The 20,513-nt window shown below is 39.0% G+C and overlaps 1 protein-coding gene across 5 annotated transcripts in view; it reads right to left on the bottom strand.

Annotated features, from left to right (window-relative positions):
- The window catches only part of LOC135217034 (uncharacterized), a 63,347-nt gene that overhangs the window by 18,103 nt on the left and 24,731 nt on the right, over nt 1–20,513 (bottom strand). The window contains exons 1-3 of one of the 5 annotated variants that reach the window (XM_064252625.1): nt 17,576–17,942; nt 10,462–10,645; nt 8,580–8,752 (exon numbers count right to left, since the gene is read on the bottom strand). Coding sequence is in view for 3 of the 5 variants with exons in the window: in XM_064252630.1 (XP_064108700.1) it covers nt 8,580–8,752; nt 10,462–10,645; nt 17,576–17,602 (384 nt within the window). In the remaining 2 variants the exon portion in view is untranslated. Of the gene's footprint in view, nt 1–8,579; nt 8,753–10,461; nt 10,646–17,575; nt 17,963–20,513 lie in introns of those variants that run through there. The other 4 variants (XM_064252630.1, XM_064252628.1, XM_064252626.1 and 1 more) reach the window with 4 other exon arrangements.

The following is a 20,513-nucleotide window of genomic DNA, read 5'->3' on the forward strand; positions in this document are numbered from 1 at the left end:
GAGAGAGAGAGAGAGAGAGACGAGGAGAGAGAGAGGGAGAGAGAGAGAGAGAGAGAGAGAGAGAGAGAGAGAGAGAGAGAGAGAGAGTTAACCTTAATTAAAAGTGACATGGATAGATTAGTACATATTGTATTTCTTTAAAATACTATCACATATGAATTTTGTAATTACAGTTATTATTATTATTATTATTTGAAAGTATTAAAAACAAATAGTACAAGTACATAAAAAATCTCGAGTCTCAGTAAATGAGAGAGAGAGAGAGAGAGAGAGAGAGAGAGAGAGAGAGAGAGAGAGAGAGAGAGAGAGAGAGAGAGAGAGGGGGGGAAATTTCATGAGCACTTCCCCCTCCTGGCTGTCACAGAACTTGATATATCTGATAGTTTTAGTACCTCGATCTCGAGAAAAGGTTACTGGAAGAAGACTGGGATTTCCTTCATTCTTCCATAATTTTTTAAATATAAGCTAAAATCTTACTAATTCACTATGGTATTTTCTTTAATGTATTGATATTATTGCTGTGTAAATTAATATTAATATTTGAAAATAGTAAATCATATATTTATCATTCAAAAAAACATACATCTTTGTAGTAGAGAGAGAGAGAGAGAGAGAGAGAGAGAGAGAGAGAGAGAGAGAGGAGAGAGAGAGAGAGAGAGATTTGAGAGAGAGAGAGAGAGAGAATTATTATTTTTATTATGTGATATCATTTCAACTTATTAAACTTACTAATACAGTATTAATCAAAATTAATATTTGAAAATTAGTAAATCATTTTTGTATTATAAAAATGTATTTAGTCATGAAAATAAATAGTGATTATTTTCGTCGGAAAATACAAAAGAGAGAGAGAGAGAGAGAGAGAGAGAGAGAGAGAGAGAAACTATGGTTTTTATATCCAAGTCTAAGTAGAGTATAAATGGATTCTTTAAGTGAAATAATGTTTCAATGATATTTTGCTGTTTTGTACTTAAAGGATATTGTATACTGTTTGAGAATGCATTCCTTATCCTGACTATGGTTACCATACAGTTTAATAGCGTAAATTAATTTATGCGTCCTTTCCCCGACTCAGAAACTAGTTCTGCGTATGAGGTATCGTTAAAAGGCATAAAAAACCGTCGTAACCTTGGAATTTGCGTTGTAATCTAACCAGAAACTTAGTTTTGTTAATTATGTAACTGGAAACAAGCAATGATTTTTTCATTATTTGCGCTTTTGGACTGTTATAAACTGCGCATCCCAAGCTAGTGTATTCATTCGCTCAGAAACTAGTTCCGCATATGAGGCGTCACTAAAAAAATATACGACATAAAAAGTGTTGAAAATCATCATAACCTCAAAATTTTTGTTGTAATCTAACCAAAAACTTATTTTTATTAATATACTGTGCTAAACTATAAAGGATTCTTATCATAGTAATATTTTTTTCGTTTTTTTTAAAAAAAAAAAAAGCGTCGTTAACTCAGAGCGTCGGAAGCGTCAGCGTCGTAATCTCAGAACAAGCGTCGTAACCCAGGGCGATCGCTACACGGAGGGTCGGAAGGGGAGATCCAGACCTCCCACGCCTGGTGGCCCACCAGGGTTGGGGGGGGGGGGGGGGGGGGAGTGTGTCCCTGTACCCTGGGTACAGCATGCCTGAGACCGAGTGTATCCCCCTCCCCTCCCAATGGTCTCTCCCCCTTCTACGTAGACTCGGGTAGGCTAGCTGGGTAGCGAGCAAGTCGTCACGCACCGAGGTGGTGTGCGCGTAGTAGGTGGGGGGGGGGGGGGGGGGGGGGGGGGGGTCACAGGTGGCTGGACGCGATCAACTGGAAACCCTCTCGGCCGGGTGAACAGACACGAGGTGTGAAGGGCCAGTCGAACTAGGAAGGCCTATAGGCCAACCAAAAGCCGCACAGCATAGCAACACATAAAATATCAATAAATTAACAATAAGATAGCTAGCTAGCCTAACACGGGGGGAAATAAATATAAGAATGAGAGAAAGATGTTGTCCTAGAGTGGGTAGGCTAATCGCAAATCCGAAGATTCGGGTGTGTTAGCTGCGCCACTCATAGCAGCTAGTCAGTATGCCGTACCGAAAGAATCGGGGGGCAGGTGACTAGGGGGCAGAAGGACAAGAGTACGAAGGGACAAGGTCCTAAAGTAAAGGCATGAGGGCCAAAAACTCCTAACGACAGAGAATCGAGATCTAATCAGGCTAGGCTAAGATCCGAAACATGTGGTCGGAGTAAAAACCCCGTGAAAGGACTAGTATGTAAAAACAAAGCTAACTGCATTAACCCTTAAACGCCGAAGCGGTAAATAAAAAAATGACTCCCGTGTGCCGGAGGGGTTTGAGAGTGAGCGCGGAAGCGGAAAAAATATTTTTTTCAAAAAATCACAGCGGGCTTAGTTTTCAAGATTAAGAGTTAATTTTTGGCTCCTTTTTTTGTCATTGCTTGAAGTTTAGTATGCAACCATCAGAAATGAAAAAAATTATCATTATCATATATATAAATAATGCGATATATGATAGCGCAAAAACGAAATTTCATATATAATTGTATTCAAATCGCGCTGTGCGCCAAACGGTTTTAGAGGTAACAAGTATTACGTTTCTTTTTCGTTTGAAAACCATTGGCTGCCCCACTAAATTGCGATCATTTTGATATATAACACATTGTAAAACGATAAAATCAACACAGAGAAAAATATTATCACAAAAATGATGCATGAATTTGTAGCGCTCGGACATAAAAAAATAATTTTTTAAAAAATTCACCATAAATCAAAATATTGTTATAGAGACTTGCAATTTGTTTCAAAATGAAGGAAAATGATTGAATATTACGATACTGTAAGAGTTTTAGCTTACAAATGCAGTTTTCGACCATTTCGAACGAGTTAAAGTTGACCGAATGTCGAATTTTTTTTAAAATTTTTTTTATATGCAAATATAAAAAAATGAGAAATGCTACAACCTTCCAATAATTTTTGTTATATTGTGCATGTTTTTGCGCACATTTTCATATATAAATCTCTAAAAAAAGCGTAATATGAAAAGGCACAAATATTAGGAGAATGTGACCTATGCGTTTCCGAGATTTTCGGCCGAGAATCGGCGCGCGGACGGAATAAAAATATTGTTTTCAAATATTCACCATAAATCGAGATATTGTTCTAGAGACTTGCAATGTTTTAAATTGAAGATAAATGATTGAATATTACTAGACTGTAAGATTTTTATGTTACAAATGCGTTTTCTGACCATTTCGGTTGAGTCAAAGTTGACCGATCGTAGTTTTTTTCCTATTTATCGTACTTTATATGCAAATATTTCAAAAATGAGAAATGCTACAACCTTCCAATGTTATATTGTGCATGTTTTTGCGCACATTTCCATATATAAACCTCTAAAAAATCGTAATATGAAAAGCACAAATAATAGGAGAATGTGACCTACGTTTGTTTCGAGATTTTCGGCCGAGAATCGGCGCGCGGACGGAATAAAAATATTTTTTTCAAATATTCACCATAAATCGAGATATTGTTCTAGAGACTTGCAATATGTTTTAAATTGAAGATAAATGATTGAATATTACTAGACTGTAAGATTTTTATGTTACAAATGCGTTTTTTGACCTTTTCGGTTGAGTCAAAGTTGATCGATCGTAGTTGTTTTCGTACTTATCGTACTTTATATGCAAATATTTCAAAAATGAGAAATGCTACAACCTTCTAATATTTTTGGTTATATTGTGCATGTTTTTGCGCACATTTCCATATATAAACCTTTAAAAAAAGCGTAATATGAAAAGGCTCAAATATTAGGAGAATGTGACCTACGCGTTTCGGAGATCTTCAGCCGAGAATCGTCGCGCGGAGGGAAAAAAATATTTTTTTCAAAAAGTTCCACCATAAATCGAGATATTGTTCTAGAGGACTTGCAATTGTTTTAAAATGAAGATAAATGATTGAATATTATAGACTGTTAAAGATTTTATGTTATAAATGCGTTTTTTGACCTTTTTCGGTTGAGTCAAAGTTGACCGATCGTAGTTGTTTTCGTACTTATTGTACTTTATATGCAAATATTTCAAAAAATGAGAAATGCTACAAAAACCTTCCAATATTTTTTGTTATATTGTGCATGTTTTTGGGCACATTTCCATATATAAAACTATAAAATAAGAGTAATATGAAAAGGCACAAATATTATGGAAGAATGTGACCTACGCGTTTTCGGAGATTTTTCGGCCTAGGAATCGGCGCGAGGAGGGGAAAAAGAAAATATTTTTTTCAAAAATTTCACCATAAATCTGAGATTTATTGTTTTAGAGACTTGCAATCTGTTTTAAAGTGAAGATAAAGGATTGAATATTACTAGATTATAAGATTTTTATGTTACAAATGCGTTTTTTGACCATTTCGGTTGAGTCAAAGTTGACCGATCGTAGTTTTTTCGTACTTATCGTACTTTATATGCAAATATTTCAAAAATGAGAAATGCTACAACCTTCCAATATTTTTTGTTATATTGTGCATGTTTTGCGCACATTTCCATATATAAACCTTATGTGACCTACGCATTTCGGAGATTTCGCTGCCGAGAATCGGCGCCGCGGAGGGAATAAAAATATTTTTTTTCAAATATTCACCATAAATCGAGATATTGTTCTAGAGACTTGCAATTTGTTTTAAAGTGAAGGTAAATGATTGAATATTACTAGACTGTAAGTAATTTTGCTTACCCCCCAAAAAAAAATATTTATAATATATATATATATATATATATATATATATATATAATGTATATATGTATAATTTTTTTTTTTATACGTAAAATATATATATTACATTCTTCGATACTGGTACCAATACATAAATAAAAGGAATGCAGGTGACACTTCTCTTTTCGCATACAATGAAATGTCTTATTATTATTTTATCATGCACACATTCAGATATATAAAAAATTGTAATAAATATAAAACTAAATATAAAATAAATGCAGAATACTCACTCGTAATCCTGACTCTTTGTTCTATTCTTGTTTTCTCCCTCCTCCATTGAAGAGTCTTGCATTTTTTTCCACTCGACATGACGAGGTACAGGTGGAGGAGGGAGACAACGCGCGCCCTTACTGCTGATGGACCCGGGCGGCCCCGTGCGCCCTCCGCTGTCGGTTTAGGGGGCGCGCTCCAATGCATGACCTTAGTGTGGTACTTTCGGTCACACTCCCCTATCCTGCAAAGAGCAACTTTGCAGATACGACAGAAGAACCGGGTGTCTCTCCTTCTGCCATTCATATGGCACACCCGGCACCGTTTCTGCCTTCGCCCTTGTAAGGCCTCCAGTATGTGTTCCCCTGGCTGCAGCCGACACGCAGGGTCCACTACCCGACGAGAAGCGGTGATGGCGGGGCCGGCAGCAAGAGGGGCGTCGTCAGCAGGGGCGGCGGCAGCAGGGGCAGCGGCAGGTCAAGCGAAGTTGGCCCTCCTATCTGCCCTTTCCTCTAGGGGCAGATCTGCAGCTCGGGGCAGGGGGTGGAGTCAGTTCGATGGAAGGCCACTCATCGGGATCGAAGTTGATGAGGGCATTCCCGGCTACCTCTAGGAACTGTATGTGGGTCAACCTCGGAAGATTGTCACCGCGGTACCCACAGTACAGTATGTAGGCATTTTGGAGGGCCAACTGAAGGATGTATTTGAGGAGCTTCTGTGTCCACCTTCTGATTCTCCTGGCGAAGGGATAGTACTGGATGAGCTGATCAAAGAGATCACCTCCTCCCATGTGCCTGTTGTAGTGCCCAATGACGGTAGGCCGCTCGGTACGAAACTCCTCAAACACAACTCGGCCCTGTCGACGTGTCTTCTTCCGCTGTACGATCTCTTCTTGGATGGGTTCATGACTCGTCGTAATCATGGGGACGAGTCGGACACCCTTCCAACAGATGACGAAGACAGCGCCCTTCCGCCGCCACTCTGTCTCTCCTCTTGCCAGGTGTTGCGGATGACTAGCGAACCTCTTGAGGACATTTGGGGCCCCACGCACCAACCGAAGGGTACCACTGATGTGAACACCTGCTTCATACAGTTCCTGGGCCAGGGATACTGAGTTATAATAATTATCCATACACAGGTGATATCCCTGGTTACGGAAACGTCCCACAAGGTTGAATACAGTGTCACGCAGCGTGGAGAAGACCCCGGTATACACTGAAAAGTCCACAACGTATCCAGTGTTGGCCTTGGTAATGAGAAAGAATTTCACACCATATTTCTATGGCTTCTTGGGGTTATACACTTTTATACTGAGACGTCCTTTGTAAGGCATCATCCCCTCATCCAAAGACAGGTTCTTTCCAGGAATCACGAGATTACTACACCGCTCACGGATATAATCCAACACTGTACGCACTAAAATGAGGCGATCACTGTTATTCCGGGGTATGGCCCTTCGGTTGAAGGCGTTGAAGTACCTGTCCAACGCCAGGAAATTATCACGGGACATAACGCGAGGCACATTCGGCATACATAAAAAATAATTTCTCCTCCAATATTGCCTGACGTCGACAGCAGGTGTCATACCAAAATAAATGTGGAGCCCCAAAAAATGCGCCATGTCAATGAGGTTGCAACCCCGCCAGTAATACGACAAGGTCGTCCTCAGCTCATACCGGCAGTACCGAGCGTAGTCCACCGTCTCGTGTACCAGGTATTCCAGCAATTCCCGCATCAGGAAAAGCTGGATGAACCCAAAAACAGTCAGGGGTACTGGTACGGTGATCCCAGGGGTTGCCGTGAAGGGGTGCAAATTAGGAGGGGTGGGGTCCTCCGTCCACCCCTCGTCACTCTCCGACGACCGACCTTCACCTTGGCTGGCGCGACGAGCCGACCTTCTACGTCGGGTGCGGGCACGATATTGCACACTACCCACCCCCGTTGGCCCATCACCCTCATTTAGGCCCTCACTTTCTGTATCGTCCTCTGCGATAAAACTTGACCCTGTATCCCCACCCTCCCCCTCCTCAGATTCCCCCTCGTAAGCACTGAACCCACTGAATTCGAGCTCACTTTCGGGATGTGAGCCTCGAACAGACATTGGGGGCATATATTCATCCTCACTTTCATCGGGACTGATGTCCTCATCACTCGATGACCATCCGCCATCAAAATGAGGACTTGCGACATGTTCCCCATCAAGCTCCGATAGATACTCATCTATGTCCCTTGGTTGGAGGCCTCCCAAATGCTTACGAATGCCCCTAAGGACGCCCACATGCTTCCTAGGGGTAACCAAAGGCATACGCTGTGTTCCTAAAACACTTTCAGCCACACGTGGCCGCACAGAACGGCCTTGAGGCGCGGGGTCATGCTGGGTGCTTGGCCCCTCGCCAGCATCCAGGTCCAAAACTCGCCTTACACGATCCCTTCCGACGGGTAAAACGCGCCTTTCACGGTTCACACGTCGTTGAGACATATCTATGAATGTCCTGTAGCAATACAAATGCTCAAAGTCTCGCACAAGTCCAGAAAAACACGCTTTTCACGAAAGATCGCTCTCGGATGGTGCGCTACTGATGCTGGCTGGAGCGAGAAGAAGGGATATCGCGCATGCGCACCTGGGTCACGCTTCAAAACAAAACAAGGCCTTGATCCGTGAACTCCCAGCATCCCCCAAGGCGCGTGATTCAAAAGTTTTCGGCTGGTAGGCCTATAAGTATTTTTCAGCGAATTTTAAAAAAAACTTTTGTATGTCGACGTAAAATACGTCCAGTCGGCACCCGACAGACAATTTATCTCGACGTAAAATACGTCCAGTCGGCGTTTAAGGGTTAATAGGAACAAATATATATGAATATACTGCTGAACATAGTAAGGTCCGAATGGAGCACGTGAAACCGCCATGCGGTCGACGAGCTGAGAGAAGGCGGCGCGAGAACAATGGCGCTCCCGCTACAGCCCTTCTAAGACTCAAAACACGTAAAAAACGTAGATCCTCATAAAAAGGGGTCTAAAACCTTAATAGCAGTACTTAACTTGTATGCAGAAGCTTGTTGAGCCATCTTGGACACAAAGGATAAAATTCCTAGCGAAAACACAGCACAGAACAAAAACGCGTGTGGCGTCTACAATGCTATCGAAAGGAATGACGACAAAGACCCTCACCGTAGTGGTAGCGGGGCCTTAGTTCGGCTCCTCTGTAGGTGAGGGATTTTGGCGGAGGAGGAGACTAAATGGCAAGGGACCTCTGGTAGTGGTATCCACTCGCTCTTTTACTATACTGACACCTTTAATTAAAAGGTGAGCGAGCCAGGATAATCTGGCACTATCGTTTCTCTTTTTTTCTCTGGTATATATAGCAATATTTATGCCTTAGAAATGAGTATCAAAGGAACCATTTCACGTAGCAACACAGGTTGAGCCCAGAAAATAACTTCTGTTGGCAGCAACACCCCACTTTTCTTCTCACAAAAACAACAGAGCTTGAACATTTTTTAAGCCCAGTATTCCTGAACATTTAGTTAAACTGGAAAACTGGAGAAAATCAATATGTAATTAAAAAGTGTAAATTAAAAGATATACACTTACATTTGCACTTAGAGCAGTCATTTTTTTACATATAGGACAGAGGACAAACTTCTGGCTGAAATCCTTGAGCAGCTGGTACAGCTTCTTTTTCCCATGAAGCCCATGAATGATGACTCTACCTTTCTTTTTGTAAATCATTGTTCCCAGTTTGTATGAAAAATATTTCATTATATCTGAAACAGAAAACCAATAGATGTGAATGATTGAATCATGAAATTTAGGCTATAAAGTAAATCACTGGGGCACTTCCAGACATTTCGCTCTGAAGGGGAAAAAAGTAAGAGTTCGAGTGATTGGACAGCAAGATACAAGAGATCCCAAAAATAAATAAGATGAAGTAGAAGTAACTAAAACTGCAACTGAGAAGAAAACCCACACACATTTGCACTAAGAGGTAACAGTGTGAGAGGTTTAATTCCAAGATGGAAAAAAATGGAGGCACTAATGGGTGTCTTAAGTATAAAAGGCTAAAAGGAAAGTGAATTTAGGGGCTGAAAGGGATGATACAAACACCTTTTTATTAGTACCTACACTGCATCTCTTAGGTACATTGACACCACTGTCCATTTCAGGGAACATGATGTGAATTGTGTTATTTTACAACAATATTAATATCCTTCACTTCTGCCACTAAAGTATATTTATATTACGTACTTCTTTGAAATCATATAGTATTCCCCTTTCCTTCTAAGACTTCCAAACTCTATAACCAGTATCCCAATGTATTTTATACTTCAACCACTCTTTTTTTACATCAGTGTGAATAGTGTTACTAAACTTTGTGTTAATTTCTCTCTTTTAACCACTGCAGGTTTGGATTCTGATCTTTTGTCTGCAATTCACTGACTTTTAAACAAAAGAATGTTGATGCACATACTGCCTGAAACAACATTTTGTGAACTATGTAAACTATCCCAAACTTAGATATGATGATGCCTGTCTCCCTTTTTCCTAGCCATTCACCTCACTGCAGCGTTCCAAGCATCAGTGACCACAACTGCTGTGATGCTGGCTTGTTGAACTAAATCAATCAATAAAATTCATTTTGCTGATATATGCATTGGACTTCATTGTAGTCATCAATGATCCTCTTCAGTTCGCCTATGTTTCAGTTTTGCCTATATTTTTTATTGACCCCCTAACAAATCACTCCCTTTAAATAATTTTTGCTTAAACTGCTTTTATTACTTACATCTTTTTAGTAATTATTTTCTAACCATTTCTTTTATTTATTTATTTTATTTTCATCAGGCTTCCATCTATAATGGAAATTCACTTTTAACAATCTGTGTTTCTCTTCCTAATCCTCTCCCATTCCACCATCCCCACACCAGCTTCTTAACTTCCTCGTTCTTACCCACCTGTCTCGACTGACACCTACTCCATAAATCTTTCTGTCTCCAAAGAAACTGTTTTCTGTTCTAAGTTTCCTTTCCACCTAATAAATCTGACAAAATTTCAGCCATGTTAACACCACATTTTCCAGTTTAACCATCCATCTTCTTTTTACTGTACTGGTTAAAGTTTTTATGAAATTACATTCATGCTTTAACTTTCTTCTGCCCAGCACAGTCATGTAGACAGAATAGCCTTACCAAGAAGTGTTTTGCATATTCCAATCTGAAAATAGTCTATCATGATTCAATGCCAACAAAAACTTTAGAATAAACAAAGCGAAAGGCAATTGAAAATCCCTTAGCTACCATAATTTACAAACAAACACTGAAAACAAGATTGAGCAAATATACCGGTATATCAACAATGGGCCAATAAATATACTGTATCAAAATTGAGTAAAATTATAGTTGTCATTCAAATAAACATGAAAATAGTGATATTGCTATTTTACTGTTTGGTTGAGCGAGTTCTCTTGAAAACTTACATATCAGAGGGCGGCCTAACGCCCTAGAAACAGCATCCAGGTTTAAAATGCAAGTCTGCACTCTCACCGTTACCTTCACCTCGGTAAATATGCGTGGAACCTTTACCCTGGAGTTCTTTTCATAGTCCTTGAGTGCAGTCGTCACCTCTTGCATCCTTGCCCAAGGAGCAATTTGCCCTTCAACCTTTCAATTGAGAAAAGCAAGATCTTTTACTACTTTCACTCTGATATTGTAATATTGTAAAGAGAAAAGGTCAAAAGGCTGTGAAACCCAATGTCCTTTCTTGGCTCAGGTTTGGGAAACAAAAAAGGAAGAAGTGTATAGCTTAACCAGGGAAAAATTGTAAAACCTGACTTTTTACAGAACTATTATAAGTAAGGGACAAAAGGATGAATATGAGAAATCCAAAGAATGTCATTTGAAAAAAAGAAAAACTACTAAATCGAGTACAGGCAGTCCCTGGTTATCGGCAGGGACTCGGTCCCCGGGGGGGTGCCAAGAAGTGAAAACTGCCATTAACTGAAACTCAAGTGATTTATGACACCATAATGGTGCTTATGGCACCAATAACGGTTATCAGCGCCATAATAATACTTATGGCACCGATAACCAGAACTCGTCCCTTTATGGCGCCACAAACTGCCTATTTTATGGCGCTAGACAAGATAAAACTGGATCGCCGGTAACCGAGTCTGCCGATAACCAGACACTGCCTGTAACCAAAATGGTGTTCTATGATATTGCATTCTTGCTCCATCATTATAGCTATGCTTTGTGACAATGAATTTACTAGTGGTTTATGAATATTCTTATCCACTGGTGGGTACTAAATTAGATTCTAATAGTGTATAAAAATAACATAGGCTTAGTAAATAAATTAAATAGTGCATGTATTAAATGTGATTTTTGGGTAGTGAGTTTGGATTAGTAACTAACACAAAAGTAACATTTGATGATTTGTTAAAACATTTCAGTAACTAACACAAAAGTACCATTTGATGATTTGTTAAAACATTTATCTGGCAACCTTGATACTGTTGCAGGCAGCTGTATAGACCATTCTCTAAGAATACCTTAACAAAACTGATTAAAATTTGTGTAAAAGACTGTAAATTTGGATTCAATAGAGAAAATGACAAACTTTTAATCAATATATATTTTTCATAGCTAACAAACCTGAGGTCTTAACAATAGGATAAATCTTTTGGTGCCAGCTGGAAACTGGTTAAAAACAAGCTAAGATTGTAAATGCAAGAAATATGTGGCATCTGGCATCTGTTGCACAGGTGAGGTGGAAGCAAGTTAAGAGAATGTACTTAAATCCAGTGACGCATCAGTCTTTCTTCCAACGAGGATGAAACGTAAGAGGGGCAGCTAGAGGTGGGTGGTCAATGTTAAGACCTCAGGTTTGTTGGCTATGAAAAATACAAATTGATTAAAAATTTTCCATTTGTTCATATGCGGAACAAAACTTTGGTCCTAACGATAGGATAGACTCATACATGGAGGGAGGTATGATAATCCTGAACTGACTGGAGGTTCGACACATCCAATCATTCTTTTTGGAAATGAGATTGCTAAAGAAGTAGACCTAAGTCTTTGAGATGTTAAATATTTGGATATCTAATGCTCAGTCCACTGGGTTCAAATACAATGAAACATGACTGCATTCATTGCATTCATGGAAGTCCAAAAGAACTATATCTGTTCAGGAAACAAACCATGTTGCCCACAAGAAACAGATTTGCCACTACTCCTCACTCCCCTTGCTGGAGAGAGGAATTTAAGCTACTGACAAGTAGATTTGCATGTTGCATGGAACATGAAAAGTGCTCTATAGTCACCTGCATCAAGCCAGTTCCAGCGTATGATGTGTCTATTCTTCCAACTGCCTGCAGGAATGAAGAAAGGAGAAAAGGCAAAGAAAAAGGCCAGTCAACTCCCCCATTCCCTACTCCACACAATCACCTTAGGCAAGATACAAAATGTCAGCCAGGGGCACTGGATGAGTCACACTTGTTGAACAGCCATCACTGGACCCTAGGAAAACAAGTCCAAGGATCTGTGGGCAAAGCTCTTCATGCAGAAGAAAGTGAAAGTGGTTTGAGGCAATCATGAACCAACATTCATATCCTATGAACAGATAAGTACTTTAAAATACCAGGGAGGGACATACTCCTATGGTGTCATGCTCTTCTGCATGCACCATCTCAGTGGGAGAACTTAATGATGAGGAGGCAGCTTGTTTAAGCAACTCTTATAGAAAACCAAAATGGCGTTCTAGGACTGCTCTTTCTTGACCTGGCCTATGTTCACATGAAGTCTATGACACCTAACCTCTAGGAGATGAGACGTTCAGATAACTATGCAGAGCTTGACAGGACCCTGAAGCCTTCCAACCCTACATAGGAAGCCTAGGTCAGAAGAAAAACTGCTCACAAAGTTAGTTTCCTGGGAGATGATTGATGCATGAGCTCAAGGGAGGTTGAGAGAAAATACTCAGTACTAGATTAAGGTGCCAACTCAGTACCAGAGTAAGGTCCCAAGTAGGAGGTTTGAGTTTCCTAGGTGAACAATAGGTGAACAAGACCGCTCCAAGCTCTTGAACCAAACTGAGGATTCTGAGGGCAAAGAGAGGTCTACATCCTTCAGACAAACTAAACCCAGGTAAGCCTTGTTACACCTTGCCAGTATCAACAGAAGGAACCCCGTTCTGAAAAACATTCAAAAGATCTTGTCTACTGAACAGGAACTCTTGAGTGTAGAGAAATCCTTTTGATGTCACCAATCACAGTAGCAGACGGTTCATCTTACATATGGCTGACGAAAATCCTCTGAAGTATTAGCCTTACATTGAGTTACTGCTTTGCAAGAAAGATTTCCTGTTAGATACTGGATTGAATACATGAAGAGATAAAGATCCTAGTAATTGCTGACATCTCTCCACATGAAACTGGCGAAGAAGGTGTTCCATGGGAAGAATCTCTCTACTCTTGAGCCTCCTCTGAAGGTTGGGGTGTGTATCTTGAAGAGCTCCTGGCCTTGGGGGCATGAAGTGTACAGGACAACCAAGTCCACATCTGGGAGTTGGAGTTGAGCGCAACTTCCTTGGACTTTAGAAAATTTGAGGAAGGTAAGTGTGGGCACTCCATCGTACAGCCTCCGAGAGAATTCCCAGAAGGCAGAAGGTGAGTTCTCTGCTCCAATGAACAATTCTGGGACCATGAAAAGAAGACCTCCAGCTTCCTGTCGAAGAAAAAGGTCTAACATAGGACCTTTCCATGTAGACAGAAGAGATAATAGGATAACCCAAGGGGATGTCCTATGACAAAATGCTCAGCACAAATACTTTCTAAATATACTAGTGTCAACTTGTGAATTAAGATGAAAACTTTGTCAGTGCAAAAAGTGTTTCCTGTTAGCCTTATATGCCAATCTTAAATTATGGTAACAGTCATCAAAAATAGGTCAATTGCACAGCCAGAGTTTGGTACCAGAGCTCAATTGCCTATCCATCCATTTAGGCTATGGTTATAGGCTAATCAAATACTAGTCCAAAATCAGATACTTTTCTATGAAAGGCCAAGGTAAATATAAACATACACAAATTTTTTACCTAAGTCATGAACCACATATTTTTTCTCATTGCTTATCTCAGGTTTTATGTATTTTTCTTATTACTTGAGCAAAATATTTATTTAGTATGCATTTCCGTTCCACCTATATCTATTCATTACAATGGGACCACAGTGGGAAACTGGTGGTTTTTGGTTGGAGGTAAGCCAAACTCCGTGAAAGGAAAGGATTGGCAAACACAAAGGAAATTGTATCTGAAAACATTTTGGCCAGGACAATTACAGCAATATGTCCTAACCTTACCTAAGGTTCTGGATCCTATCTGACTGGAACCCACTTTGACCTAGCCTAGCAGTTTTTGTTTACTTCGCATTACTCGCTGATGGTCTGTGTGTGATAGGTTAAAGCTTTGTGCGCAATGAAGTTGCTATGTCAAGTAATTCTTTGAGTAGGTTGGTACATACCGGGTTAATACCAGTTTGATATAGGTATTAGCAGTATTATGTAAAGTTAGGATTATACTATAAAATACTAGTACTTTAGTTCAGTACCAAAATAAAATGTTGAATGATGGTCATTTTGGTGGATTTTCATGAGGAATATAGGGAGAAAGTTTTGTTCAAGGTTTACAAGTTCTTGGATACTGAGAGGTGCTAGAAGAACCTAGCACCTCCAAGAAATTTTTGTTTCACTTTATAATGTTATTTAACACTTTTTAAATTTCATTGTTTCTTCTTAAAACTTCAAGTAAAATTTTTATTGTTTTCATGTAAAAGTTCCACTTGAACTATTTATACATACTTTTGTACTTAATACTATGAACATCCATTTTTGTAACTGACAGCAGGTCCCCAATGATTGATGGCTGGACAGTCCCAAAAATTTTGGGACCATCCTGAGAACTATTGCATCATAGAAACTTAAGAAATTGCACAGTGGATTCAGTGTGGCACATGTACTAGGCTTTAAATGCTTAAGATTTCCTAACATTGTCATTATGACAAGTACCATAAAATATTGGTGAAATATAAATACTAAAGTGCCATTTTATATAATGTAAAACTTGATGAATCACAGTACGTATGTCTAGCATATGAAACTTTCACAGAATCCCATCTGCAGACTGGCCTAAGTTTTTTAAGCTCGGGTTTGAAATTCTTCTTTGTCATATAAAAATACACCAGTGCTCAGATTAGATGCGTATTAACCCAATAATGTATCCACCTACGCGTCACCTCCGATGTCCTTGTACTAAATATGGTGGAAGCTCAATGGGATGTTGTGTTTAGTACCAGCCCCTAGGGGATCATAATAAATAGAAATGGGTGTACGTACTATATACTAATATTTTGATCCCCAAGGGGCTAGCACTTAATAATATTCCTAAATAAATAGAAATGGTTGTACGTACTATATACTAATACTTTGATCCCCAAGGGGCTAGCACTAAACTAAGCTCCCATGTTTAGTACTAGTTCCTCGGAGGTGCCACAAAGGTCAATAAATACCGGATTAGGTATTAGCCATATTACATAAGTTAGGGTTATCCTATAATATAGTATGTACTTTTGTTCAATACTAAAAGGTTAAATAATGGTAATTTTGGGCCATTTTCAAAAGGAATAATATAGGGAGAAGGGCTTGTTCAAGGTTTACATAGTTCTTGGATACTGAAAGGTACTAGGCACTTCTAATACATACATTTTTGGGAGTGTTCATGGGAACTTTTACATGTTTATTTCATAATAATTGTCCATCTGTCTGCTACCTGTTTAAGAAGTGTTAACAGGGAACTTTACTTATAAATATTTTAAATTACAGATCCATAAAATACCCTTTATCTATTTGGAAATTACAGATCCATAAAATACCCTTTTTAACTATTTGGAAGTGAGGCTGTCCCAGACATGGTCTCCACACCACTAAATAAACTTTAACTGGAGGAATTGATTATCAGGATTAGGAAGGAAATCAGGAAATGTGTGCCACACAATGGTAAGAAATGATAAGTGCTCCAGGGTAGGCTGAGAGTAATTTCTCAATTTCTTAATTTACATTTAGAAGAAATGAATAGCTACAGAAATATTAACCCTAGAAATCTTTTATAATATGAAAGTAAGCCTTTCTTAACTACTACTCAACTTTGACTCCCACAGCTTTCCAACGTGTCTGGGTGAAAGAGGATGCTATGCAAGGAATTAGATAAAAAAAAAACCACCTAAATTGTACTCGTTCGATTTTTTAAGATTGCTTTATAACTTGAGATACTAGGTCTGAGTACATTATGTTAAGCAATTATGAAAAGGATAAGAAAAAGGGAGAACAAGGACAATAAAAAAGAATAATGGGAATAATCTAATAAAGCATATTAATATAGTTATTGTCAATTCAAGTATTCATTCACATTATGTATCCATAAGATTATGCTGCTGAAAATAGACCTAGGCTAATCAGGTGTCAAAATCAGAAGTCAAATTTAGGCCCACTAAATCATGCAAATTATTTTATTGACCAAAGGACAAAATTAGTTTAATTACACTTTGCTATTAAAGAATATTGCTATTAAAGAATATTGACAGGCTTAATGTACCTATTATTTATCGGCTGTAGGTGATGAACTGATGACACCCCAGTACAGAACAAAATGTGGCAAGGACAGCAATGCCAACTTCAAAATGCAATGCTTATCCTGTCACGAAGTTTGGTATTTCTTAAAGTTTGAATTGGGATTTAAATTAGAATTTTCAAAATATTATCTTTGGTATATTGAATAAATCTACTTAATTCTAATTTAATTTATTTTAAGTATAACATCTTTGGAAGGAAATATTTATTGAAAAGTAAATAATCTAGCTAATGAATACGGCAATATTTCCATAAACAATCAATTAAGAAACTATGCCAACGTCAATTCTTTGTGGGCCAACTGTAAGTCTCTTAAAAATTAAAGTATCATTTACATCCAAAATGGCATGGGTATTGTCGCGTCCTGAATGGCATTCGTCTATAATCTCTAATCTTACAAATTAGGCGTTTGCGATTAGAGTTAAATTATTTTAATGTCGTCATCTATAGTACCTATGTACTAAATAGGCCTAGTATATAGAAACCTATAACCGGTTAAAATAGCTAAGTAGTAAAACTTTGCATGTAGCTAGCAATATCACCCTCTGTTATACGATTAAAAAAAATGTCATTGCCTTTCTACTGGTGCACTATCTACAATAATCAATTTACCATAAAGTTGGAAAGTGCAAGGGTACCCAAGTTAGGTAATTACATTAAGAGTTATTTGCTTTTGTTTATTTAATCAGTGCGGTTCCGAGAGACGTCAGTTTGTTTACAAGTATCAGCTGATTTCGGTCTTTCCATCGCGTCGTTCAAGACCAAATAAAACTGTCATGAAACATTGACACAACTGACTGTCATGGTACAGGACACATTTGAAAACACTCAGGGGTAACGAGTGATAATGTGAAGAAAAGTAAGAAATATAATAAATAAAGAGAAAGATGAAATTCATCACAAAACACGAACCGTCTGCCACTGGATTTCAAACTGCATTTTCGCTCTGTCGAAGAGGAGAAGCGTCGTCGATGTCTTCTTTCCTTTTGCTCAAAAAGGCTTATTTCCCCCTTTCCTCTCATATACGCTTTGTAGCGGAGGTGGACGTACAAACTGCAAGGTCGCTTTTAGCAACTTGACGAGTCTGGGGCCAATAGTCAAGCGAATATAAGTCGTTTTGTTTCGTTATCGTGAGAATGACAGTTGTGACTGACTCTCGTTTGCCTGTTGGCAAATGCTGCGCAGTCGGTACAGTACACCTACCAACGCAACACCTTATCTCACGTTATCTCGTACCGAACGTGACTTACTAGTGCAAATTTCAAATAAAGCATCGTCTTCTTGCATATTCCTGATATATAATACTTGAATATGTACAACTTAATCATTTTCCTGTTGATGCTGCATCCATAACGAAAACATCGTTTATGAATGCGAATTGATTTGCCTTGATTTGAATCGTATCTCGATAAGGTGGGGAAGTCATCCAGGTAGTACCGCGGGAGACAGGATTATCGAACTCGTTATTTGAAACGTATTCTGTCTGAAGTGTTACTCGAGGATTTAGAGACCACAATTTCGCCTTTGTGTCAACTTTAAAATTAGAAGGTTTTTTAGTTATCTTCTTATAGTACCTATACAAATACTGTGCGCAGAATAGCACAGTCAACTGAAATTCACTTTCGAAAATTTTTTTTTAGTCGTTTTTCTTTGTACACCGTACGCTGTTGCGCCATGACTCGGCGCCATAAATCTTCTTTTGGCCCCTAGCTGCAACCCTCTTTCATCCTTTTACGTACAGTAAGTTCCAGAATTGAAGCGACAAATCTCAGAATTGATCGTACTTCTTTAGAACCTCGTGGGGTTGCCAGTTAGAATATTTTATTTCAATTATTGTTATCCTATTTATCTGATAATACTATCAGTGATTAACTGTATGAGCGCAGAAAGTATTTCCCCAGTGAATGATCAACGTTAGTTCAATAATTGTTTATTAAAAGAAGAAGAAATAAAAAGATTTCCCCAAAGAAACATTTGCGGCTCTCAAAGTGTGATATCAAATGTTCACCACAGAGTGGCAGCAGGAACCGAGTGCATAAGCATTCGCCTAATATTTGTAAATTAACTTTCTATTTTTATAACATTATATCCAAAGTTATTATGATTTCTTTTGATAAAGCACAGAGAAGTTTAGCCCCTGATTTAATGAAATATAAATAAGACAAGTTGGTGTAAGAAAAAAAAAAAAAAAAATCCAAGTTATATGCGCGTTTAGCATTGGTTACATGGTTAGACCTATTTGAAGAATCAAGGAAATATATTTTCCAGCTTGTTAGTTAATAATTTTATCGAATTTCTCAATTGTGCAAAATTTTGCATGTGGAATTGCGTTCAGGGTCGCACTAAACAAGTATTTTCGTAGGCTTCCACCTTTTTTTTTTTTCAGTGCATAAGTGCGACTATTCTTGTCCATACGATCCGGAGTGTGAATATGTTTGGCGAGCATTATTTTATTTGTTTGTGCGGTGTTTTTACGTTGCATGGAACCAGTGGTTATTCAGCAACGGGACCAACGGCTTTACGTGACTTCCGAACCACGTCGAGAGTGAACTTCTATCACCAGAAGTGCACGTCTCTCACTCCTCAATGGAATGGCCGAGAATCGAACTCGCGACCACCGAAGTGGGATGCCAACACCATACCAACCACACCACTGAGGCGCTTTGCATTATTTTAATTCGAGTATCTTCTGTTATGCTCTCTCTCTCTGTCTCAGGACCTTTTGATCTATACTCTGTTTCTTTCCATCTGTCCATCCGCCTGTGGTGTTTGCGCATGGTAACACTGCGTCCCGGGCTTTAAATAACATCCTATTTCGAATATTAACGGTGTAATTCGCATACAGTAAATTATTAAAACACTTTTCAGTTGCAAATGTACATCAGGATATCCTTTTATTTACCTAAAACTTACACATAGCGTAACTATATAAAGCCCGGGAAGCAGTGTTACCATGCGCGACCACCACAGGCGGATGGACAGATGGAAAAAAACAGAGTATAGTCAGAAATAAGCAGAGATCTGTTTTAAAAATCGAGCACTAGGCCTATTGGTCATGCTCGGGTGTTTCTTTATACTATATATATCTATATATATATATATTATATATATAAAGCACCCGAGCATGACCAATAGGCCTAGTGCTCGATTCTTAAAACAGATCTCTGGTTATTCCTGACTAGATCAAAAGGTCCTGAGAGAGAGCACATAATAGGAGATACTCGAATAGAGATAATGCTAAGCGCCTCAGTGGCGTGGTTGGTATGGTGTTGGCGTCCCACTTCCGTGTTCGCGAGTTCGATTCTCGGCCATTCCGTTGAGGAGTGAGAGACGTGTATTTCTGGTGATAGAAGTTCACTCTCGACGTGGTTCGAAAGTCACGTAAAGCCGTTGGCCCCGTTGCTGAATAACCACTGGTTCCATGCGACGTAAAAACACCACACAAACAAATAAAATAATACTCGCCAAGCATATTCACACTCCGGATCGTATGGACAAGAATAGTCGCACTTATGCACTGAAAAAAAAAAGGTGGAAGCCTACGAAAATACTTGTTTTGTGCGACCCTGAACCCAAAAAACTCATAAATTTCTGTTAAACAATAATGCTTGACTGGATCGAACTGATTACTGGTTGTCCATGGAAATATGAATTTGGGTGATATCACTCCCTTATGATACGCCCACTTACGCAAATTCAATCTTAAATTCCACGGTTGGGATATGATTCGAAGATTTGAGGTAAAAGGTTGAAGTGAAAAAGGTGGAGTTAGTATTGTGGGTAGAGGTAGAAGGTAGAGGACTGGAGGGTTGGTTGGGGTCTGTTGTCTCCCTACTTAACAAAGTGGTGG

Source organism: Macrobrachium nipponense, chromosome 7 (genome assembly GCF_015104395.2).
Source record: "Macrobrachium nipponense isolate FS-2020 chromosome 7, ASM1510439v2, whole genome shotgun sequence".
Classification (NCBI taxonomy): domain Eukaryota; kingdom Metazoa; phylum Arthropoda; class Malacostraca; order Decapoda; family Palaemonidae; genus Macrobrachium; species Macrobrachium nipponense.